Source organism: Arachis stenosperma, chromosome 6, assembly GCF_014773155.1.
Source record: "Arachis stenosperma cultivar V10309 chromosome 6, arast.V10309.gnm1.PFL2, whole genome shotgun sequence".
Lineage (NCBI taxonomy): Eukaryota > Viridiplantae > Streptophyta > Magnoliopsida > Fabales > Fabaceae > Arachis > Arachis stenosperma.
Window position 1 is genome coordinate 15,360,724 of NC_080382.1, and position 25,720 is coordinate 15,386,443.

Genomic DNA, 25,720 nt, shown 5'->3' on the forward strand with positions numbered 1-25,720 from the left:
ATGGTTGACGTGGAGGGCAGCAGCGGGGGAACTGCTTCGAATCTGCCCACTGGCGTCATAGAAGGAACTTCCACCGCCGTTCCAATAGGGCAACCGGCGACTCCACTTGTTTTGTCCCCATCTTTTGCTGCTGATTTGCCTGTCTTGGGTGATGACTTGGGTGATGGGCGTAGCTTCGGCCAGCTTGCAGCTGCGATGGGATCTAAACCTGTAGTGGATGGTGCACCCGCATTCATGGAGGTAAGAGAGAGAGATCCGTTTGCGGAGGCTATAGGTGATGATGGGTCAGATTCGGAGCCACCAATTATTGGTGACAAGAGCGACGGCGAAGAGGACACCGCAGTTGCCGTGGGAGCTCAAACCCATGGTAGCAGTGGTACGCAGCAGTACCCTCGACACTTTACCACATTGGACCTTGAAGCAATGAACCCAGCCGCAAACTTAGATCAGCATCACCCGGTGATTCACGGAGACAGGCCTAGCGTGATTGGCACGGACGAGTTTGAGGTCGGGAAACGGTTTGAAACAAAAGAGGAAGCTGTACTGACAATCAAGAGTTATAATATTCGGCGGGGTGTAGAGTATAAAGTGTTTGAGTCCGACCAGTTGAAGTATCATGGGAAGTGTGTCCAGTTCGGGAATGGTTGTAATTGGCTGATCCGTGTCACTATGCGACAGAGGAAAGGCTACTGGGAAGTTAGAAAGTATAATGGACGACACACGTGTCTAGCAATGGAGATATCAATGGATCACAGGCAGCTCGATTACCATGTCATATGTGCCTCGATTTTATCGTTGGTGATGGCTGATGCATCAGTGTCGGTTAAGGTGTTACAGAATGCGGTGTGTTCGAAGTTTGGGTTCAAGCCCAGCTACAAGAAGGTTTGGATGGGCAAGCAGAAGGCAATTGCACAGATATATAGAGATTGGGAGGAGTCTTACAACCACATACCACGGTGGATCATCGGGGTTCAGTTGTATATGCCGGGTACTATTGCGCTTCTGCATACTTCGCCAGTGAGGATAGGTAATACCGTGGATGCGTCAACGGTTTTCTTTCATCGACTATTTTGGACGTTTCCTCCATGCATTGAGGCATTTAAGTATTGTAAGTCACTTATATCCATTGATGGGACCCATTTGTATGGGAAGTATGGCGGCACTCTGCTAATGGCTATTGCCCAAGATGGAAACTTGAACATTCTCCCAGTGGCTTTCGGGTTAGTCGAAGGTGAAAACACAGATTCGTGGAAGTTTTTCCTCACTAATCTCCGCCAGCATGTCACCCATCAACCCGGCATTTTAGTCATATCTGATCGGCACAATGCCATTAAGGCTGCATTGCTTGCAGAGGACGGTGGATGGCTCCCACCGTCAGCATACCGGGCATTTTGTGTGCGACACATCGCCTCTAACTTCGCACTGTCATACAAGTCTAAGGAAGCCCAGAGGATTCTCGTGAATGCCGCATACGCAAAGACTGAAGAGGATCACCGGTATTACATGGACATTTTGCGGAAGGAAGATCCAAGAGTCCTTAGGGTTATAACTTGGGCATAAATCGTCCCAGCCCTGTGAGTGTTACAAAGTAACACATAAATCATCTCAGGCTCTTGAGGGTCCTATTAACACATAAATCGTGGCAGCCCAGTTTGGTTTAGCCCATTAACACGTAAAACCTACTATCCTGGGACGATTTATACTCTACTTCTAACCCAAGAAGCCCTGCCACGATTTACTCTTAATTTGCCACACAAGTTCATGCATTAATCGTCCTAGGGTGAGATGATTTATGCATTATATAACCCTTTGCACCCTAGGACGATTTACATAATAATACAAAAAGGATAATCACGTTGCAGAATCTGTTTTAGGGGAATCAACCATTTTCCCATATTTACTTGGATATGGTCTAGTATAAAATTTATCATTTGTTTTAAGATTTTTGCCAACAAAGATTTTTTCATACAAGTCATATAAGTCATTTATTTCTTCTTCTTTTTCTTTTTCCATGCCTACTCTTTTTCTTCTCCTTCTTCTTTTTTCCGTGTCTCTTCTTCTTCTTCATCTTCTTTCGTTTTTGAAGTGTTTCATCTTCATCGTCGTGTTTCTCCTCGTTCTTCTTGACTGCACGTTTTTCATCTTCTTCCTCCTTATCTTCTGTACCTTCTTCTTCTTCTTCTTCTTCTTCTTCTTGTACGTTGTGTTTTTCTCTCTGTTTTCTTTTTTTGTTATTCTCGATTTCCATTATTTTTTGACATCAAGCTTTGAAATCGTTTTTGAAGAAGAAGAAGTAGCAGAAGATGATGAGGAAAAAGAGAAAGAGTTCTGAATTATGCATAAGGTGTATTTCAACGAATTTTGGTGTATTTCTGAAATTCTTTGGGTGTATTTTCATAATCCTTTTGGTGTATTTCTGTAATCATTTGGGTGTATTTCTATAATCATTTGGGTGAATTTCTGTAACCGTTTGGGTGTATTTCTGTAATCTTTTAGGTGTATTTCTGTAATCGTTTGGGTGTATTTCTGAAGTTCTATTATCTTCAAAATGATTTCAAAGATTGATTCCAGAAATAATGAAAATCGAAAAAAATGAAGCAAGAATATCAGTGATAAACGCAGATAAAACAACGAATGAAAAGACAAAAAGAGAACGCATGAAGGAGATCAAATTTGGCAAGAAATACGTTTTCATGGAGGAAGAAGAAGAAGAGTAGGAGAAGAAGAATGAGAAGAAGAAGGAAGAGGAGGAGGAGAAGGAGGAACGCAAAACACGCCATGAAAATCGTATATGGGTTTAGGGTTTAGGGTTAAGTTTCTCCCAACTTGTATGACTTGTAAACCAAATTACTTGTATGTGTAGCACTCCTCTATTAAAAATATAAGATTCTAAAGTATCCAATGAGATTTTAATTCATAGCTTTTTGAAAAAGTAGAAATATATAATTTCTTCTCATCCATAAGTCATTCTATCACTTTCCTAAAAAAAATTGACTTTAAAACAAAAAAAATCTACATTTGTTCTTGGTTTTGTGAAAATGTTTTTTTGTTTTTGTTGAAAATACTGACTCTCAATCACTATTTTTACGTAAGATTCTATCAGTTGGAAGCACTGACCTTTTATCATTATTTTCACACAATGTTTTATCTGCTGAAAACAATGTTGCATCTGAACCACTTATTGCATATATTTCTTCCATTTATTTATTTTTATCATTTTATCACTCTATTTTTATTATTAAATTTGTATTTAACATTATATGTGGTATGAAATTTCAATTTTAATTTTATTTTTTTTCACATGTGATTTTATTTTTATATAGCTTACTATTATTTTTATAGTTAGTTATAACAAATTCTTGACCCTAATGAAGAAGGAGGCTAATAGGAGTAAAAAAAATAAAAAAAAAGCAACGAAATATACATTGACACACATTTTATATTTGTTTTTTATTTTTACCTACCATATACATAATAAAACATCAAACACTAACTACACAATAAATTTTTTGGCATTGCTATTAAAACTATTGTGAATTAAAATTTTATTACTATTCACTCCATACAAAAACACCGTTATGGGTGAAGGTAAAGTAGAAGAACCAATTTCTAATTATATTATGTGGTAAGAACCAATTGTCTAAAAAACGAAACTAATAAAAGAGCAAATAAAGAATCAATTATCTAAAAAATGGAACTAATAAGAGAACAAATAAAGAATCAATTGCCTAAATAATTGTAATTTTAGTGATTAGATTATGTAAAATTAATATTCAATATTAAAAAGTATTTGTTATTATCTTTATTTTAATTTCTATTTTTTTGAGTTAAAAAAATTATATTTTTTGAGTTATTTATCTAAACGCTACAACTTTAAAGTAAGTATTTATATAACTAAAAATCTAAACACAATAATTTACTTATAAACTGCTATTAATAAAAGTTCTTATTATTTAAGCTCTTTGAAAAAATAACTTATTTAAGTTGTTTATTCAAACTGAACTTAGATAGCTATAAAGTTATTTTTTTTCTATGAAATCTTTTTAATTTTATATTCTTAAAGAGTGTTGTTAAGGTACTTACCGAAGAGATTCATAGTATTATTTGTGCCCTGACAAAAACTTAATGCCAAGTTGCCAATTGTCTTTTGATCCATTAAGGTGGAAACTTAGTTGCTTTACGTAAATGATAGTTAAGAATCATTAGATAAAAATTTAATCAAATCAGTCAAATCATCTAACCGTTCTAAATTATCAACTACATGTGAAGTTGACTGCATCTAAGTTTCTACCATCCATTAATTGCTTTACTAAAACTAATAAATGAGAGTATCCGTTAAACCCTTACCAAGATTCAACATGTTTAGAAGCGGTGTTTAAAATCTGAAGAAAAAAACAAAACAAAATTCATGGCATAATAATAATAATAATAATAATAATAATAATAATATGGAGTACTCTACTATATAGATTAAAGTTGTATAGAGAGTATAATTTTTTTTATAGTTATTTTTGATTATTTTGTTGTTATTCAAAATGTGAATCCTAACTTTTTCAAATGGAGGTGCTGTATGATTTGCTCATTTGCATGAGATCGAAGGAAAGAGTAATTCTTGGTTAAGTTATGACGTCTAATGCTTATAACTGTGTTGGAGTTGTACTCCGATGTATCTATTTAATTTTGTAATGAAAATACTAAATTAAACAATTCATGTGATCAGAGATGAGTTCAAATATATTGTGTTATTGTATCTAACAAGTCTTTGACCTAATGATTCACTTGGTTGAAAGGGCTAAATATTGGATTTGAGTTTTGAGTGTTGTAAGTATGAAAGTTTAGAATAACCGTGTTGATCCTATATGGCAATTTAATTTGTTTTGAATGTTGAATGCTCTAATGTAATTCCCTTAATCTACTTAATGCTTTGTATCTATTAAAATTTGCACTTCATTCTCTTCTATAGGTGTCTCTTCTGTATGCTGTTTTAGATCAATTTTATTATAACATGATAGAATGTTAGGTGCTATTACTCAACAATGTATAGTCTCTTCTAATGTTGGTTCTCTTTAGCTAGTTACTGGTGATACTACATTCATATTTAGTGCATTTTGATTTTTTCTTTTGGCACTGTCAAGCTTCCCCTTTTTTCATATGTTGTTTGCTGAGATGAGATCTTTTTTCTAGTATAACTGGTAATATCAATCATATGGTGTGATTTTATGCATTTAGTTGATTGGCTTCGGTTGAGTTGAGATGACATGACATGTTACGGATTTCGTATTGAGTAAATAGTCGAATTAGTCTCTGAAAGATTACTCGTTCTCTAAATTGGTTCTCGATACTAGGTGTGTGTTGTGGTGTCACTTAACATGTCACATTAGTAAATTTTGACATTATCAACAAAGAGAGTAACAGGAGGACTAACATGATTAACTTAAAATTTTTAAATGACGAATTTGATTAAAAAAATTCTTTCGAGAACCAATTTAAAAAATAATAAATCTTTTAAGGAGGAATTTGACCATTTATTCATTTTATATTATTTCAACAGCCTTGTTATTTCATCAGTTCAAGACACTTCCAGCTCATCATTATAGCAGTTCTTAAAATTTAGTTCTTATGACTTGTGCCTCTTGTATGATATTATGATGATAAATTTAACCCATTTGACTTCTTGCCACTAATTTTAAATGTATAGTTAAACATATTTCACCTCTGTGTTTTTGGTATAATACATGTTTATCCTTGTTGGCTTGTTGCTGTAATCATCCACTGATGTGGGTGCTCAACTGGTCAGGAAAGATTAATGGGCATGAAATTTGCTGTGTTCTCATTTATTTGAAAATTATGATACAATTCTGCCTGAAAAGCAAACCTACCTCTAGACAGCATATTGACCTAAGCTATTGTTCTCATTTAAGTTATTTTCCTATTTACTGACTTCTGCCTTGTGTTTTTGCTTGAATAGCCTGTCAGAGCATCAACTGGTGGTTATGGGCAGCAGGGCTATCGTCCACCCCATGGATCTGGTGGCCCTCCCCAGTGGGGGCAACGAGGTTCTCATTTTGGCCACCCAACAGCATATGATTATCAGCATCCTGGTCCATATCCTTCTCATAATCAACCTTATCCTCCTGCACCGTATCGAAATTATCCTCAACATATGGCCCCTAGGAGCGGCTATGGTTCTGGTTGGGAGCAAAGGCCTCACCGTGGTACATATCCTTCTCAAACTAATATTTCCATTAATTTTGCTATTATGCTATTGCTGTATTGCATAGTTGCAGGCTTATAGGTTAATTTTAGTTTTTTAATGGTTAAATTACACAGTTAGTCCCTACACTTTCAGTGAAATTGCAAATTGGTCCCTACAGTTTAAAAGTTTGTAATTGGGTCCCTGAAGTAAATTAAAATTTGTAATTGGGTCCCCACTAACGTTTAGCGTGAATAGAGACGTTAAATGTTGTTATTTTACCAGAATGCCCTTATCTCATAACGTTCTTAAGAGTCAGAGTGAAAGAGAAGATGACGATCTCTCACAGCGTTCCTCCAGTATCTGTATCCCTTTGTTAGGGGTGAAGAAGGGTTTCTTCGAGCTGTGATGGAGTCAACCCAGTTGTCCGAAGGAAGCTCAACATCTAGGAGTATGAACAAGAGAAGACATCGATGCTTCTGTGGGGAAGAGATGGTGGTGCTCTCGTCGTCGTCAATGAACAGCCCAGGTAGGAGATTTGTTGCTTGTTGTAAATTACCAAAGTGTAATTTTTTTGAGTGGATTGATAGAGAGGAAGAGGTGATGGGAAAGGGGAGAAGGACTCACTGCTTTTGTGGAGATCTGCTGAAACTCCGAACCTCCAGTACTGTGATGAACCCAAATAGAAGATTTATATCCTGTCCCACTAGAAGATGCAAGTTTTTTGAATGGATTGATGAAGAAGACATGGCTGGGGCTCAATCTCAATGCACCCAACACAGATCTCAAACGGAGGGATGCTCAAAGCATGGTGGAGATTTTATAAGGTTGGATGAATCTATGAATGCTGCACTACTAAAGGCACAAGAAAGAAAGATAGATAGATTACATATAGAGATAGGACGCATGGAAGCCAGTCTAGAAAGATTGCGTTCTGATTTTACATTGCTACAACAACAAAATGGCAGAGTAGAGAGTGACATGAAAAAGCAGAAACAATTGCAGAAGATGATATTGAGTTGTGTGTTGGTTGTAATATTTGCAGTGTATTGGTTTAACTAAGTTTGATGAGATAGGAGAAAAAGTGTATCTGCAGTGTGTTGGTTGTAATATTTGCAGTGTATTGGTTTAACTAAGTTTGATGAGATAGGACAAAAATTGTGCTTGTAGTGCATTTGAATAGTGTTTAGTGTTGAATGTAATCATCTATTTTTTATCAATGACAAGTGAATCTGAAAAATTATTTGCATTCATTTGGTCCCATAGCAGAAAGCTCTAGTAGACATAATATAGAGTAAAGTAGTTAACATTCATATTAATTAATAGTCAATGTGGTCCCTCCAAAACAGCTAGCCACATGCCCAATATAACAAAAGCAACAAAACAAAACAAAAGTGGTTCATAATCCACTGACAGTACATGGACATAGGATACAATAAAGTTCACAGTCACAGCCAAAAAACTAATACCACCAAGTCCTAATTACTTAAAAAAACTAATCTTCTGTGAGGTCTACGGTTTCAGTTGGTCCAGATTTTGCCTTCCTCACACCTATCTTAAGTCTCCCACTGCGCCTCACACCAAAAATTTTTGTCTTAGGCAGTGGTGGAGCTGTGGACCTTGTTGGAGCTGGTGCAGGTTGTGGTGGATCTGCTGGAAGAGGCACTGGTGGAGCTGTGAAAGTTGTTGGGTCTGGTGGAGGTAATGGTGGAGCTGGTGCAATCACTGGTGGAGGCAGTGGTGGAGCTGGTGCAGTCACTGGTGGAGGTAGTGGTGGATCTAGTGCATTCACTAGTGGAGGCAGTGGTGGAGCCGGAGCAGTCACTGGTGGTGCAGAAGGAGTAGCATCTCTAGATTTTCCAGGCCTGGATCCTCCTCTACCACGTCCCCTTCCCCTTCCTCTTTGGCTAACACTAGCAGATCTAGTGGTGGAGGTTGCAACAGTAGCAGGAGCAGGGGCACTACCATGAGGAGCAGGGGCACTACCCTGAGGAGCAGCAGTTTCAGATCCAGGGTTATTTCCTGAAGAGAAGAACACACATGATTAGTGATAGAGTACAAGACTACCAAACTATGAGGAAGCCAAGAAATAAAGGCAGATACCTGTTATGTCTGGATTGGGACAATGTCTCCTGTTGTGTCCATATTGGCCACAGTTGCTGCAGGTAACTGATGTTTCACTCCTTCTTAGTTTTGTTTGTGATCTATCCTCATCGTGCTCTCTAATTCTTACTCTCCTAGGTCTTCCAGGCTTGATTCTGAAGATTGGAGGTCTAATTGTCTCAAGTTCGACCTTTGGCCACATATTTTCACCATTAATTGGATTGAGTGTTGTCCCATAGCATGCCATATATGCTGCTGGTGTGTAATAGTTACTGCAGTAGTCCTCAGGGTTGTCTCCTTTCATGAATATTGCAGAACAAGCATGCATACAAGGCATGCCAGCCAACCCCCAGAACCTACAACTACATGAACCGGCCAGTAAATCCACCACAAACCTCTCTTGAATCATCCTATTTTTATGTGAAACCTCATACTTTAAATCCCCAGCCCACCTAGGTTGCCATTCCATGGACCTTCTACATATGATGTCTAACCTCTTTCTAGGCTTAGGCAGTATTTTTCCCATGAACTTAGCTCCCTTTTTCTTCTTCTCAGCAAACCTCCCCATCCAATAACATCTAATCCACTCAAACATGGTCAAAATGGGCTTGTCGCGAGCTTCCAGAATTCGTCCATTAAAAGCCTCAGATATGTTGTTCATTAGCATATCACTCTTGGCATATGGAGTGAAGTGAGATTTAGTCCATACCTTAGGATCCAGGGCTGCCAACTTGTCATAACACTCTTTATTTACCTCTTTCAAACGATCCATCTTTCTATTCCACTCCTCCACATAAGTTGCCTTAGCAGTAGAAAGTATCAAGTCCCTTAAAACTGTTCCCCCACCAAAAGCCTTCTTACAGTTGGCATAGAGATGTCGGAGGCAAAACCGCTGCTCCACTCCCGGAAGCATTTCATGAAATACTTGAAGCAGCCCCTGCCAAGTGGTCAATGGTCAGCTGAAGTAAGATTAAAATTCACAGAAATTAATAAAACTGAGTTCATAGAAAACTACAATTAATATCTTGCCTTTTGCTGGTCTGACATAAAGACCCATTTCTTATTTGTCAACTCTCCAATGTCATGAAGTAGCAAGTCCAAGAACCAGGCCCATGAATCCTTAGTCTCTGCCTCTACTACTGCAACTGCTAGGGGAAAATAGTTATCATTGGGATCTCTACCCACAGCAACCAACAATTGTTGTCCATGATCACCCTTCAGATGGCAACCATCAAGTCCAATAATAGGCCTACAAGCAGCCAGGAATCCTTTCTTCACAGCATCAAGACACATGTACATTCGTACAAACCTTGGTAGGATTGTTGGAGAGGGTCTATCCAACTTCAGCTTCAATGTCGATCCTGGGTTTGCTCTTAAGACCTCTGCACAATAGTCTCTGATCCTCCCATATTGCTGCACTGCCTTCCCATGCACCACTTCCCTTGCCTTTCTTCTTGCCCAGTAAGCTTTCCACACAGATATATTTGCTATGTATTTTTCTTGAATAGTTTGAATTACAATCCCCAGCTTCATATCTTCTCCTCTACTTATGTTATTAGTAATTTTTTTAGCAATCCAATTGCTGGACGCAAGACGGCCACTGTAGTTCCTCCCACAAGTGTGCTTACTGTTCAATGTCTTCAGCCTAACACATCCAGATTTTCCTACTTTACTTGCAAATGCCATCCATGGACACTCTCCGCCTGAACCCTTGCATTTGACTCTGCATCTAACCTGATCGTTCTTGACATATCTAATGTCCCGTCCATTCAACAATGCATGTTCCTTGATAGCCTCCTTAAACTCAGCAATAGATTTAAACTCAGTCCCCAGCCGAAACTCATAATCAACACTCATGTCAGCTTCATTATATCTAGGATACCTCTTTCTTCTTACGGGCTCATCAGAATCTCCATCATAGCTGTCCAATGACTCTGTATCATAACCCGAAGAAATATCACCAACATCAATTTCTGCTCCATCTTCAGTCACCCCTCCTGTGTTATTTTCAACACCAACTCCCACATCAACATTATTAGCATCTGTTCCTAATGAGCCACTGTTACCTCCGAAGGCATTTGGATGCTGACCTTGTTGGTTTTCTTTTTCAACATTAAAACCAAAATGATCCTCATGATCACCATCGTCCGCACTGTCATCAAATCTGTTATCTTCGCTTGAAGACTCTGATTGACTTACCACTTCTACTTCAACTAAATCATTAGCACTGTACTCACCATCAGAGGGTATATAGTCTTCATCAGTTGAGGTTATCTCAACCCCATTTCCTTGTCTACATCCACTAACTGCATACACATGGCAGTGTTTAATCTCTTGTTCCACTACATACTTACCATTCTCATTGCATCTCCATCAGACTTCAACTCCCTAAGACCATCCTTTAATGCAACTCCAGGTTCGTTCCACCAGATTTTAGCATTGCCTGTGTATCCAACTTCTTTCAGCGCTGCAACAATTTCTTGTAACGACCACTCATCTAACTCAAATTGCAACCCTTCCACTACCATCCCACCAAGGTATTCTTTCCCTCCTTTCTTGCTAACCATCTGACCACCATGGTAGAGATCGAGAGTAAACACAGAATCTCCCATCACTACCAACAAAAATAAAAAAATAGATTCATCAGAGAAACCCTAACTACATTAGATACTCTAGCATCCACTGAAAAAAAAAATAACCAAATCAAACCATAACATTCAACTCACACCTGTGAAGGGACTGGGGGTTATGAACCCTTACCTGATTTAGTGTTGCTCTCTTGCACACTTCACTCTTCAGCTGCCAACAATGTCAACCATAAAGCAACTCCACACAGTCCGAACCACACACTCGACGATCAACTCCAACAATGGAAGGGAAGCCTGAGCAGAGAGAAATTCTACTGGAGATGAAGCGTAACGATAATGAAGGGTCTCAGTGGGGTTTTTGGTCATTACAAAAATTTGAAAGTAAGAAATAATGATTATTTTCTCAGTCAAGCTTCTACATGTGCAACTCACATGCTCAAGGGCGAATATGCTGTAGAATATTCCGTTAAATCAAACGGAATTTGAACGGTAGGGACCAAATTACAAATTTTAATTTACTTCAGGGACCCAATTACAAACTTTTAAACTGTAGGGACCAATTTGCAATTTCACTGAAAGTGTAGGGACTAACTGTGTAATTTAACCTTTTTTAATTTGTTCAATCCACAAGCAATTCTCGAAGATCCTTTATGCGGTGGTGATAATATCTCTCCTGGTAAGGTCTCTTATGTGACTTGTATATCTAAAAAATCTGATGATAATGGCATGTTAGACCGAATTTGTTTGTTATGTATGTGATTTTAATTGATTGTGTGTACTGATTTTTTCGTTATTCTTTTTCATCTATGTCTGCTTCATTTTATAATTAGTTTTTGCATCTGAATGTCGCTTGGCTAATTCTTTTTCCCGCATTGCCCAAATTCTCCCCTTTTACTATTGCTACCCTAGCCATAGAAATTAACTCATTCGTCCATTAATGAAAGTTGTGGCCTTTGTTCTTTCTTGGTTTTTCAAAATTTAAACATGATTTTCAAGTTGTTGTTCAAATTTTTTATTGTTTCTATCAGAAAATTCTACCCGTCTCTTCTATTTGTAAAATGTACATTTTCCTCATAATTTTAAAAAAATCTCCCTTTTAACCCATTTTAAATTTTGTGTTAACCAATGTTAAATTTATCCATTTTTCAAGAAAAACTAAATTATTTTTTATAAGAATACCCTTTAACGAAAATTGTGATTAAATTTTGTTTACCAAAATACTGTTTGACAAATTATTTTTCATTGATTAAATTGTATTTTTACTAAAAAAAATTTAATGATTAAATTATTTTTTTTTCTAGGATACTCTTTAATAATTTTTTTATTATTAAATTATAATATTATCAAAATTTTTGTTAACAATTATTTTTATATTTTTTATTAAACATTAAATTAATAAATTTAAAAATTTTTAAATGATTTTTTTAAATATTTTTTATTCTTTAAATTTTAAAAATTCAAAATTTAGTAAAAAATTTTATGATTAGTAAAAATAAATATAAATTAATAATTTTATAAATTTTGATATAATAGTTTTATAAAGTATTAGGAAGGGTGGCAAAATTGTATTTTAGTTTTCTATTTTTCATTCAAATTATTATTAAATTCAAAATATTAACGCATTATCCATTTTTCCTCTTTATATTATGTTTTAGTTTATAATGCTACACCTTAATTCTCTCATTTTTAGTGGGAAATCATCCTAAGTCTCTCCCGTTGAAGTTTTATTTATTTATTTGGGTTTAGTGATTGCTTAAAACGAAGTCTCAACTTGTCTTTTTCTTTGGAGGTTTGGGGGAACTTCTCTCTTAGGTATCTCTTTCTTTCTCTCTCAATTCTATTCTCGTGTTAATTGCATTGTTGATGCATTTTTTTTTTCTGTTTAGTAATTATTCAGACCGAAGTCTCAACCCGGTTTCTTTCTTTGGATTTTTGGGTGAACTCTTTATTAGGTATTTGTCTTTGTGTTTAAACAAGTAACTTAATTAATATTTTTTATATTTAATTATATTTTGTAATTCCATTATCCATTTTTTTTATTTTTCGTAAAGCAACTCTATATTTTAATTATTAAGAGCAATGATGTGTCATTAATGCAGAGATTACCGTTCAGACTTCAGATAGTAATCCTGCAAAGTATGAGGTAACCGATTTGATCATCATTGTGCATGTCAGAAATATATTTGAGTTGAGGAACATGCACGGCTACTGTTGATCCTTTGTTTTATATAGATGACATGAATTATCACAAGTCGGTTGTGATGATTCATGTCGTCTACAAAATACAGAGTCAACGGTAGGTCACGCATGTTTTTCAATTCAGATATGATGTTTTTGACATGTGTAATGGTGGTCAAACCGATAATCACGTACTTTGCGGTGTTATCATCTTGTTGTTTGGGGTCTGAACGGTGCCATTTTTATCATGGGAGGTGTTACGGTGGGTAACCGGAGATTAGTCCAATGGATGGCGTTTGGCGGCCCAAGTGTGTAACGGAGGAGAATTCCAGGTAGGTCCGCAACTCGGGAGGCTCCGTCCGACTTGTGCTCGCGTGTGAATGGGGGGTGGTACCTGCAAGGACACTCCGATGCCTAAGTTAGCAAGGGTGTAAGCAGGTCTTAGAGAGTATTGGACTTAGGAATACCTGAGGTGTGTCAGTGTACTTATAGTGGTGAGCCAATAACCACCGTTGGAGTAGTGCCGTATCTTTAGGATAATAACCGTCCCACTATCTTAGGGAGGTTAAGATATGGCTTTAGGAAGTGGTTAGAGAGATTTTAGGGGCGGTTACTCATTTGAATGAGTGTTTACCTGCCAGCTACTCTCACAACGACTTCTTCGTATTGGGCCAGGGTATGAACAGTGCCCCTACTTGAGCCCAAATCTTTTTAAAGTTTGGGTTCAAGTATTTAACTCGGGTTCGTAGTCGACTTGTTTGAAAGAACACGGGTCTTGGAAACCGACGTGATTTCCGCGACTTTTAGTTTCTGACAGTTACGTCAATTCAAGCGTCGTGTCTGTTGAGGGTTTATTTAGGGATTGAGGGCTTTGGTAACGGTGCAGTCGCATTAATGACTGCCTCGTCTTCATTTTCGGATAAAGGTTAGTTCTGCTTTTCCCATGTCTTTTTGTTTGCATGTTTGTTTTGCGAGTAGATAGGTTGACCTGTAGATTCTAGTTCGAATCTCTCTTCTTTAGTGGCCGTGTTTTTTTTTTTTTTTTCTTTTCCTTTTTGTAGGTTTCTGCCACTTTTCTTTATATAAAAAATGGCTTCTGTAGACATTCTTCTCAATGGGTTGATGATACGGTCCTTGGGGAGGAACCGTTGGTTGACGCTGAGTTCATCACTCACCTTCGTATCATCATAGGCTCTGTACTTCGGACGAGGACGAGCCCAAATATGAACTGATAATCCCGGGTCCTGAAGACCGGGTCTGTTTTGGGAGAGTTGATGAGGCGGCCCCTCATTTTTCTTCATGTATGAGAGTATGATCACCCGCTGGGTGTTTTTTCTTCCTTTCTCAGATTTCGAGATATCGTTTTGCACCACTGTAAAGTTGCCCCTACTCAACTCCACCCCAATTCCTGGGTTTCTTGAAGATTTATCAGTTTATAAGCCACGCTCTGGACTTTCCGACTTCCTTGAGAATTTTCTTTTATCTTTTCCATATGACTAAGCCCTTTAGTGGCTAAACAACAAACAACAATGGGTATCCTTCCGAGCCATTCAAGGTCGGAGGATTTTCACCCTTTTTGACGAATCTTTTCACGACTTTAAAAATTTCTTCTTCAAGGTTCAAGCTGTAGAGGGCCACCACCCCTTTTTTCTGGACGAGCATTCCTCCCCTCGCTTTCCCCTTTACTGGCTGCCGGCCACCCCTTGCGAAAAGATTGGTCTAGATGACCTAGACGAGGTGGAGGCGGCCATTGTGGGGTTTTTCCGAGAAGCGTGGGGGAGGTCCCCATATTTGGATACCAGGAAAATTCTTCAGGGAACACCGATTTTCGTTCAATCTCAAATAGGTATGCATGCATTCTTTATTTCCGAGTAGTTTCCGCCGACTTATATTTACCGACGAGTTGTTGACTTATATTTTACCGACTTGTAACTCGGTTGTTATTTGTTCTTTTGTAGATATGGCAAAAAAGAATGCTCAGGAGGCCTACCAAAGGGTCCGGGAGGCTAAGGCGAAGTCCCGGGCTAGGTCCGGGGCGGTCACTTCCTCCCCTCCGCCTCCTCCTCCTAAGAACACTGGCACTCCTACTCAACCTATTGTACTCTCTTCCTCGAGCTTGCCCCGACCACCCCCCTCTGCCCAAATTCTCTCCGAACCCGAGAAGAAGAAGCGCAAGACTTTAGAGTCTGGCTCTTCTTCCTTCGATGGTAGGGTTAAGGCGGATGCTATGGCATTCGTCCGAAAGAACATCTATCCTTTTATACATATGGATGATGTTTCTGTTCGAAACCACTTACCACCATGGCGAGGAGAGTTTCAGGACGGGGGTTTGTGGCAAGCTTTTGGATATTTTTGAGAAGGCTCCCCTTAGCTCCTTGGGTGCAACCTCGAGGGTTGAGGAGTTGGAGGGGAGACTTCGTATTTTGAAAAACACGAGAAGGAGCTGAAGGAGGAGAGAGATAGGTTGAGGAAGGAGAGGGATCACTGAAGGAGGAGGAGGGTAGGCTACGGGCCCAATGTACTTTGGAGGCTAATCTGAGGAAGACGGCGCAAGACAGCTACCACAGCTTATTTCAAGATATTGTGGCCGTGAGGAAGGACTTGCTGAATTCTCGGAACGCATACGCCGAGTTGGAGGACTCTATTGCCGATGGTGCCGAGGAGTCTTGGAGGATTTTCTTGGAACAAGTCAGAGTTATCGCTCCCGACTTGGACCTTTCTCCACTACATCCTGACAAGGTGGTTATTGACGGCGCCATCGTTGATCCTCCCGTCCCCGAGGTCATTTCCGAGTCAGACCTGAAGACTCGGGGGCAGAGAATTATCGAGTCTCCTCCTCGTCCTACGGATGCCTCAGGTTCTTCTTCCGTTCCTCCTCCCGGTCCTGGTGGTGTTCCTCCTGGTGGTGTTCCTCCTGGTGGTGGCGATTCCTCTACTCCGTCCAAAAAATGACTTTTTTATCTTTGTGGCTATATGGGGGCCCGGCCTGTGGGTCCCCTCTTTTTTAAACTTCTATTTATTTGCTGGTGAACAATTTTCTTCTGGCCTTCTAAGGCCGTAAACAAAATGTTCTGTTCGTTGCCCTTTTTGGATAAGGGTTTTAAACAAAATAAATGCCCTTTTTTGGATAAGGGTTTTAAACAAAAATAAATGCCCTTTTTTGGATAAGGGTTTAAGTTACTTTGCGTGTGTACATGCTTTTCTATTTTGAATATGTTTGATCCTTTCGAAAAAACCTTTTGTTAGCTTGCATTGCTTTTTTGAGCCTTTTTCGTGCAAAGGTTTGTCTGCAAACTTTAAACTTTTTCAGGTTTCCCTATCTCTTTTGTTATCCTTTATACTCAACTTTGCTGTAGTGAGTTTTTATGACTTAAGTTATTTTTGTGATGCGTTTTTTCGTTTACTTCGGAATGTATCCGAGTTTTTCTACTCGGGTTCTTGTCTTCGACTTATAAGTCGGACTGTTCCCGAGTTTCGTACGATCAACTTATATAACCTCTTTACACCGACTTGTACCTCGTCGTTTTATCCTGACGATCATGTTAGATCGGTTCATGGGATTTTCACGCTTTGTCGAGCTTAAGTCGGTGCGTTTCGTAGAAAGACTTAGAAAAATAAAGGAGGATATTAAGAGAGATATTGTAGAAAAGATCTTCATTAATTGGGAAGGTACCTTTTTGCTACTAAGGGTCTTTGACAGCGTGTTTTCCCTTAGCCTCTACTATGATGCCTCGTTAAAAACCCCTCTCCAGAAAAAACCCTTTTTTGGGAAAAAATCATGAAGCTGGGAAAAGAGTACATCAGGGAATAGAGTTCGCTTCTAACTGTAGTACCTTTTCATATTACAAGCATGCCACGACCTGGGTAACTCAGTGCCGTCCAGGTTGGTTACTTTATAATAACCTTTCCCTAACACTTCCTTGATTTTGTATGGTCCTTTCCAATTTGCGGCGAGCTTTCCATCTCCCGATTTGTTGACTCTGATGTCGTTTCTGATTAAGACCAAGTCGTCGACGACAAATGTTCTTCGAATGACTTTTTTGTTGTATCTGGTAGTCATCCTTTGTTTTAATGCCACCTCTCTTATCTGGGCGTTCTCTCGGACTTCGGGGAGCAAGTCGCGTTCCTCTTTGTGCCCCTGGACATTTCCGACCTCATCGTAGAGAATTATCCTTGGGCTTTGCTCATTGATTTCTATGGGAATCATGGCTTCTACCCCATAGACTAGTCGGAAGGGTGTTTCTCCTGTGGCGGATTGGGGGGTCGTCCTATAAGCCCACAATACTTGAGGGAGCTCTTCAGCCCAAGCCCCCTTTGCTTCCTGTAGTCTCTTCTTCAAGCCTGCCAGTATGACTTTGTTAGCTGCCTCGGCTTGCCCATTGGCTTGTGGGTGTTCTACCGAGGTGAACTGATGCCTGATTTTCAGACTGGCTACTAGATTTCTGAAGGTGGCATCGGTGAATTGGGTTCCATTGTCTGTGGTAATGGAATAAGGTATTCCATACCTTGTTATAATGTTTTTGTAGAGGAACCTGTGACTTCTTTGGGCGGTGATAGTGGCTAGTGGTTCCGCTTCTATCCACTTTGTGAAGTAATCTATTCCCACGATCAAGTACTTGACTTGCCCTGGTGCTTAGGGAAAAGGACCTAACAAATCCATTCCCCATTTCGCGAAAGGCCAGGGGGAAGTTATACTGATGAGCTCTTCGGGTGGAGCCACGTGGAAATTTGCATGCATCTGGCATGATTGGCATTTCTTCACAAATTCTGTGGCATCTTTCTGCAAGGTTGGCCAGTAGAATCCAGCTCGGATTATTTTCCTGGCTAATGACCTTGCTCCGAGATGATTTCCGCAAATCCCACTATGTACTTCCTCCAACACCTCGGAGGTTCTTGAGGTCGGTACGCACTTCAGCAATGGTGTTGATATCCCTCTTCTGTAAAGGACATTTCTCACCAATGTATAATGTTGTGCTTTCCTTCGGATCTTTTTAGCCTCTTTCTCCTCTTTGGGGAGGATGTCGAATTTTAGGTATTCGACTAAGGGATTCATCCATCCGAGGTTTAGGCCGACTACCTCAAGTACCTTTTGTTCGTCTTCTGTTTTTGATACCGAGGGTTCTTGGAGAGTTTCTTGGATCAGGCTTCTGTTGTTCCCTCCGGGTTTGGTACTTGCTAACTTGGACAGGGCGTCAGCTCTGCTATTTAGATCCCGAGTTATGTGCTTAACCTCGGTTTCCGCAAAGTGCCCGAGGTGTTCCAAGGTTTTTTCCAAGTATTTCTTCATATTGGGGTCCTTTGCCTGATATTCTCCGCTTATTTGGGAAGTCACCACTTGTGAGTCACTGTAGATCATCACCTTCGCAGCGCCAACTTCTTCTGCTAATTTTAATCTGGCAATCAAGGCCTCATATTCTGCCTGATTGTTTGAAGCCGGAAATTCAAATTTCAAGGAGACCTCTATCTGGGTTCCTTTTCCATCTACCAATATTATGCCTGCGCCGCTTCCTGTTTTGTTGGAGGATCCGTCTACATAGAGTTCCCACGTAGCCGGTTTTTCCTCTTGTTCACCTGCGTATTCTGCAAGGAAGTCGGCGAGGCACTGGGCTTTAATTGCAGTCCGAGTTTCGTATCTTAAATCAAACTCGGAGAGCTCTATCGCCCATTGAACCATTCTCCCTGCAACATCCGTTTTGAAGGATTTGCTTCATGGGCTGGTTCGTGCGGACTCTTATTGTGTGAGCCTGTAAGGTCGTAGCCTTCGTGAGGCTATCACTAAGGAGTAAACAAACTTCTCTAGTTTGTGGTACCTTAGCTCAGGACCTTGTAGAACCTTACTGGTGAAATAGACCGGGTGTTGCCCGACCTCGTCTTCTCTGATCAGGGCTGATGAAACAGCCTTGTTTGCGACGGATAAGTATAGGACGAGGTCTTTTCCCGGTATTGGTCGAGTTAATATAGGAGGTTGGCTTAAGAATTTTTTGAACTCTTGGAACGCCTCCTCACATTCCGGAGTCCATTCAAACTGGCATCCCTTCCTTAATAGGGAGAATAATGGAAGGGACTTTAGTGCCGATCCTGCCATGAATCTGGAGAGGGCTGCGAGTCGGCCATTGAGCTGTTGGACCTCTCTTAAACAAGTCGGGCTCTTCATTTCTAGGATAGCTCTGCACTTGTCGGGATTGGCCTCAATCCCTCTTTGTGTTAGCATGAAGCCTAGAAATTTCCCTGCTTCTACTGCGAAGGCGCATTTTGCGGGATTTAGTCTCATCCCATGCAACCTTATAGTGTCGAAGACTTGTGAGAGGTCGGTTAAGGGGTCGACTTCTTGCTTGGTTTTTACTAACATGTCGTCGACGTATACCTCCATTAGGCTCCCTAAATGGGAGGAAAACACTTTGTTCATCAGCCTTTGGTACGTGGCTCCTGCATTCTTTAGTCCGAATGGCATACCACTAGCAATAGTTGGCTTTTGGTGTGATGAACGATGTTTTCTCCTGGTCGGGTTCATGCATCGGGATTTGGTTATATCCCGAGTAAGCGTCCATGAATGATAGGTATTGATACCCTGAGCTGGAGTCCACCAGGGTGTCAATACTCGGTAGAGGATAGGGGTCCTTAGGACACGCCTTATTCAAGTCGGTATAGTCGACGCACATTCTCCATTTACCATTTTGTTTTTTGACTAGCACTACATTGGCTAGCCATGTTGGGTATTTGACCTCTCTGATAAAGCCGGCTTCCAGGAGTACTCGGTAGAGGATAGGGGTCCTTAGGACACGCCTTATTCAAGTCGGTATAGTCGACGCACATTCTCCATTTACCATTTTGTTTTTTGACTAGCACTACATTGGCTAGCCATGTTGGGTATTGACCTCTCTGATAAAGCCGGCTTCCAGGAGCGCCTGTACTTGCTCTTCTATTGAGGCCCTCTCTGGGCCGAGCTTGCGTCTTCTTTTGTACAGGTCGGGACCCTGGGTAAACCGAGAGCCTATGGGACATGAGCTCGGGATCAATCCCGGGCATGTCGGAAGCCTTCCAGGCGAAGAGGTCGGAATTAGCTCTTAGGAGTTCACCAACCCCTTGTTTCAGGGTTTCCCCTAGGTCGGCTCCTCCTGTAAGTGTTTTTTCCTTCCTCCTCACCGACTTGTATCTCTTCGGTTTTTCCTCCCGGCTGGGTAGCAGCTCTTCTCTGGTCCTGGCACACCTAATTCTATGGTGTGGACTTCTTTGCCCTTCCCTCTCAGATTTAGGCTTTCGTTATAGCACTTCCTCGCCAATTTCGATCTCCCTCACCGTTGCTATCCTCCTGGAGTCGGGAATTTCATGCAGAGGTGAGGAGTTGATACCACCACTCCGAGTCGATTAAGGGTAGTTCTGCCAATTAAGGCATTGTAGGCTGACCCTTCATCGATGACTATAAAGTCTATGCTCAGAGTCCTTGATTTTCCCTTTTCCAAAGGTGGTGTGAAGGGGTAAAAATCCCAGTGGCTTTATTGGCGTATCCCCTAACCCGTACAGAGTGTCGGGGTAAGCTCTCAACTCTTTTTCATCTAACCCTAGCTTGTCGAAGGCGGGCTTGAAAAGGATGTCCGCCGAGCTTCTTGGTCTACTAGGGTTCTGTGGAGATGGGCGTTGGCTAGGATCATAGTTATCACCACGGGATCATCATGCCCGGGGATTATCCCTTGCCCATCCTCTTTTGTGAATGATATAGTGGGGAGGTCGGGTGTTTCATCCCCGACCTGATAGACTCTCTTCAGATGTCTTTTGCGAGAAGATTGGTGACCCCCTCCCGCAAATCCTCCTGATCATGGAATGTGTCTCTCAGGGGTTTGTGGTGGAGGATCTCTCCTATCCATATCATCGCTTTCTCTTTCCATGGGTGTCCGACCTCTCCATTAGATATCTGTCAAGCCGACCTTCTCTAGCCAGCTTTTCTATCACATTTTGAGGTCGTAACAGTCGTTGGTGGAGTGACCATATATTTTATGGTACTCGCAATACTCGCTGCGACTTCCCCCTTTTTTGTTTTAATAGGTCTTGGGGGTGGCAGCCTTTCAGTGTTGCAGATCTCTCTGTATACATCCACTATAGAAGTCTTTAGAGGAGTATAAGAGTGATACTTTCTGGGCCTTTCGAGACCGGGTTCTTCCTTCTTCCTGACTTCCCTTTCCCTAGAGGAGGAAGTAGGTCCAGGTCGTGAACTCAGGTCTCTTAATTTGGCATTCTCTTCCATGTTGATGTACTTTTCGGCCCTTTCTTGTACATCACTTAGAGAAACGGGGTGCCTTTTAGATATGGACTGTGAGAAGGGGCCTTCTCTAAGTCCGTTGACTAACCCCATTATTACTGCCTCTGTGGGCAGGTCTTGGATCTCTAAACATGCCTTATTGAACCTTTCCATGTAGGCTCGTAGAGACTCTCCGACCTCCTGTTTTACTCCCAGGAGGCTCGGTGCATGTTTTACTTTATCCTTCTGAATTGAGAACCTCATCAAAAATTTCCTGGAGAGGTCTTCAAAACTAGTAATGGATCTCGGGGGAGGCTATCGAACCACTTCATCGCTGCTTTCGATAAAGTGGTCGGGAAAGCCTTGCATCTCGTAGCGTCGGAGGCATCAGCTAGATACATCCGGCTTTTGAAGTTGCTAAGATGATGCTTTGGATCCGTAGTCCCATCGTAGAGGTCCATATCAGGGCTTTTGAAGTTCCTTGGAACTTTTGCCCTCATTATGTCCTCGCTGAAAGGATCCTCTCCGCCCGGGAGTTGATCTTCTCCTTCATCGCGGGAGTTCTTGAGGGAGGATTCTAGCTGCAAGAGTTTTCTTTCTAACTCTTTTCGCCGTTCCATCTCTTCTTTAAGGTACCTTTCGGTTTCCTTTTGCCTCTCCCGCTCTTGTTCCAATTGCTCTAGGCGGCTATGGACCAATCCCATTAGTTCAGTTACGTGGGATGGTCCACCCTTTTCTGATTCGCGACCATCTGAGGAATTTACCTTCGGATTTTTCATTCCTGAGGTACCTTCTCTATGCTGGTCGTTATCTTCCTGGTGCTGGGCCAGGTCTTCATTGTTATTGCCCGCGTTCAGATTCTCTTCTTCGGAATCTGTTTCCGCACGGACTTCTTCATGGAATCTATCCGCCATCGAGGGATGATCTCTCGGGTCCCCGGCAACGGCGCCAATGTTACGGTGGGTAACCGGAGATTAGTCCAATGGATGGCGTTTGGCGGCCCAAGTGTGTAACGGAGGAGAATTCCAGGTAGGTCCGCAACTCGGGAGGCTCCGTCCGACTTGTGCTCGCGTGTGAATGGGGGGTGGTACCTGCAAGGACACTCCGATGCCTAAGTTAGCAAGGGTGTAAGCAGGTCTTAGAGAGTATTGGACTTAGGAATACCTGAGGTGTGTCAGTGTACTTATAGTGGTGAGCCAATAACCACCGTTGGAGTAGTGCCGTATCTTTAGGATAATAACCGTCCCACTATCTTAGGGAGGTTAAGATATGGCTTTAGGAAGTGGTTAGAGAGATTTTAGGGGCGGTTACTCATTTGAATGAGTGTTTACCTGCCAGCTAATCTCACAACCGACTTCTTCGTACCAAGTCGGGGTGGACACCGACCTCTTGAGTGGAGGTGGGTGCTTTGCTAGGCTTAATCTAATGGATCAGGCCTTTCGATTGGACCTGGGCCCTTAACATTGGGCCAGGGTATGAACAGGAGGATAGTGAGAAAAAAGAATGCAATTAAATAGAAATAAGAGAGATACCTAAAGATGAGACATTGTTCAAATTTATCCCTAAGATTTTTTCAATCAAATTGGTCCTTCAAAATTTACGGATTAATCATATCTGTCCTTTCAGATTTCATTAACAATTTTTATCAACGATTGATGACGTAGAATATTAACTGATAGCGTATATGATACTTAATATGTCCAACTGCACGGTGATCAAATATGCTTATAAAAATCTATTAATTTAATAGTTAGGTCATATTGAAAATATAATTTATGTAATTGAAAAGAAGGGACTAAATTAATAAATTTTGATGAATATATCTAATTAACGTCCAATTAACAATATCAAGTATTATGTATCATGACAATGGCATGTTAGATTGAATTTGTTTGTTATGTATGTGATTTTAATTGATTGTGTATGGTGATTTTTTCGTTATTCTTTTTCATTTATGTCTGCTTAATTTTATAATTAGTTTTTGTATCTAAATGTCGCTTGGCTAATTCTTTTTCTAACATTGCCCAAATTCTCCCCATTTACTATTGCTACCCTAGCCACAGAAATTAGCTCATTCGTCCATTAATGAAAGTTGTGGCCTTTATTCTTTTTTTTGAAGTAAAAAAACTCAACATAAAAAGGTGGAGTAAAAAAAAAGAAATAAAAACTCATAACACTAAAAATAATAATTCCTAGTCATGTTTGGCATTGTCATCGACAACCATAGGATTCACCACCAATTCACTCATCATAACTTGTAAAGAATCTGTTAATAATATCCACCACACTTGAACATTGATTTTTGAAGATTCTATCATTTCTTTCTAATCAAATTATCCAGATAGCCGCCGAAAGGCTAACCAACCACCGTTTCCGTTCCATCTTTCTCGCTGATATATCTGTTCAACTTCCATAGTGTTGTTTGAGCGTACCTGTAATAGTCCATATCCTTTCAAGAGCGAACAACCAAGCATACCACACCTGTCAAATGAGCTCACAACCAAGTGAAATGTAGTTTCAACAGACTTATGACATAAAACACACATGTTATAATTCTGGCCAATAACACCTAATCTACACAGGCTTTCCCTTGTATTCACCCTATCAACCAGTGCAAACTTAGTAAACAACTCAATTCTTGGTGGGACGAATCCTCTCCAAATAGTATTAGTGAAGCTATAGCTTGTGATATCCGCCGGAAGTACCTCTGCCTGCAATACCTGTACAAAGGAGTTAGTAGAATAAACACCTTTTTCGTGTTTATCAAATTTCCAAACCACTATGTCCTCTCTCTCCGTTGTCAGTTTACTTATTGCATAACCGCATAAAGCTGGTTTATTAGTTCCAGCTCCCATTGAAATAACTCTCGTTGCCACTAGAAATTCTAAATCCACTTTAACCCATCCTAGAACCCATAATCCTCTATGACAGATCCTTGAAGATTTGAAACCGAGAAAAGTCTTAGAAAAGTAACTTTTCGAGCACCACAAGGTAACCAGCTATCTTCCTAGAAGCGGATTATCCTGCCATCCCCTAGTTTCATAGTCAAGCCTCTGATCATCTTTTGTCACTTGTGGCTCCTTGATTTGTGGTTGACAAATATTCTTCCAAGGACCCACTCTTGTAGGTATAGGCTAATTACAAATCATTTCAGAAGGATTCATGTTATTACAGGAATATACAATTTTCTTACAAAGCGGACAATCCTCTTTCGAAAATTTCTACCACCGCTTGGATAGGAGTGCTGTATTCCGAATTACCGTGTCACCAACTCCCAAACCTCTTGCTTTTTTGGGGGCCTGTACAACTTTCCATTTTACTAGAGGCATCTCGTCCTCCTTACTCCACAAAAAGCATTTTTGTAAGGATATTATTTTTTCTGCTACTTCCTTCGGCATTTTGTACAAGCTGAGATAGTAAATAAGCAGGCTATTAAGAACAGATTTAATGAGAATCAGCTTACCTGCTTTATTCAGAGACTTTGCTTTCCACAGACTTAGTTTTTCCTCTACCTTGTTAATCACTTATTTTCATGTCTTGACCAACCTCGGATTCACCCCAAAGAAATGGCAAGACATCTGACAGGTAAATATGCCTCTTTACACCCCAACAATCAACACATCTGTCGTGGCCAACTCTACTCACAATTAACCGGGATCAAGCTGGACATGTCAAAGTTAATACTCAGCCTTGACATCATCACAAAGCAGCCCAGCAACCACTTATAGTTTCTGATCGTCTCTTATTCAGAAGGGCAAAAAAGTATAGTATTATTCGCAAACTACAAATGTGACAACTCAATGTTATCCCTTCCAACCAACAATGGAGTAATGCGTCTATTCTGCACCGCCTCTTTAATCATCCTATGTAGAACATTCGCAACAAGCACAAATAGGAAGGGAGAAAGAGGATTCCCTTGTTGTAGACCCCTTTCCATTTTGAAGGGCTTAGAGGGGAGCCATTTGTTAGGACCGACATAGACGCAGAACACGCACACTCCTTCATCCACTCCCTCCATCTACGACCAAACCCCATCTTCTGTAAAACAATATCCACTTGACTTGATCATAAACCTTTTGGAAGTCTAGTTTAATAATTGCCGAGCTCTTTTTCCTCAACTTCAGCCACGGCACAATTTCACATGCAATCAAAGCCCCATCATGTATCTTCCTACCCTGCACAAAAGCACTCTGTGTTTCTCCTACCAACCCTGGCATTATCTTCCGCATCCTCTAAACCAGGATCTTTGATATAACCTTATAAACACAATCCACCATACTAATCGGCTTAAGGTCTTTGATTTCTTTAGCTCTGACAAAATTTGGCGCTAAAGCTACCCAAGTAACATTCGCATTCCTAGGTAAAACAGCTGACTGAAAGAATCCCATCACGGCTGGAGTGTACTCCCCACCAACATCCTTCCAA

The 25,720-nt window shown here is 40.5% G+C and overlaps 1 protein-coding gene across 1 annotated transcript; it reads left to right on the plus strand.

Moving 5' to 3' along the window:
• LOC130933734 (uncharacterized) lies at positions 1–6,389 on the plus strand. The gene is made up of 3 exons (XM_057863353.1): positions 1–1,542; positions 5,969–6,215; positions 6,331–6,389. Exons 1-3 carry the CDS (start codon positions 1–3, stop codon positions 6,387–6,389), a joined length of 1,848 nt encoding a protein of 615 aa, XP_057719336.1.
• The last annotated feature ends 19,331 nt before the right edge of the window (positions 6,390–25,720 follow it).

What these genes read in the sequence shown, in the direction of transcription:
- LOC130933734 (XM_057863353.1), top strand. Translation starts at nt 1, where the DNA reads ATGGTTGACGTGGAGGGCAGCAGCGGGGGAACTGCTTCGAATCTGCCC. An exon ending in AAGATCCAAGAGTCCTTAGG is followed by an intron (nt 1,543 to 5,968) that starts GTTATAACTTGG and finishes TTGCTTGAATAG; the next exon opens with CCTGTCAGAGCATCAACTGG. An exon ending in GGAGCAAAGGCCTCACCGTG is followed by an intron (nt 6,216 to 6,330) that starts GTACATATCCTT and finishes TAAATTACACAG; the next exon opens with TTAGTCCCTACACTTTCAGT.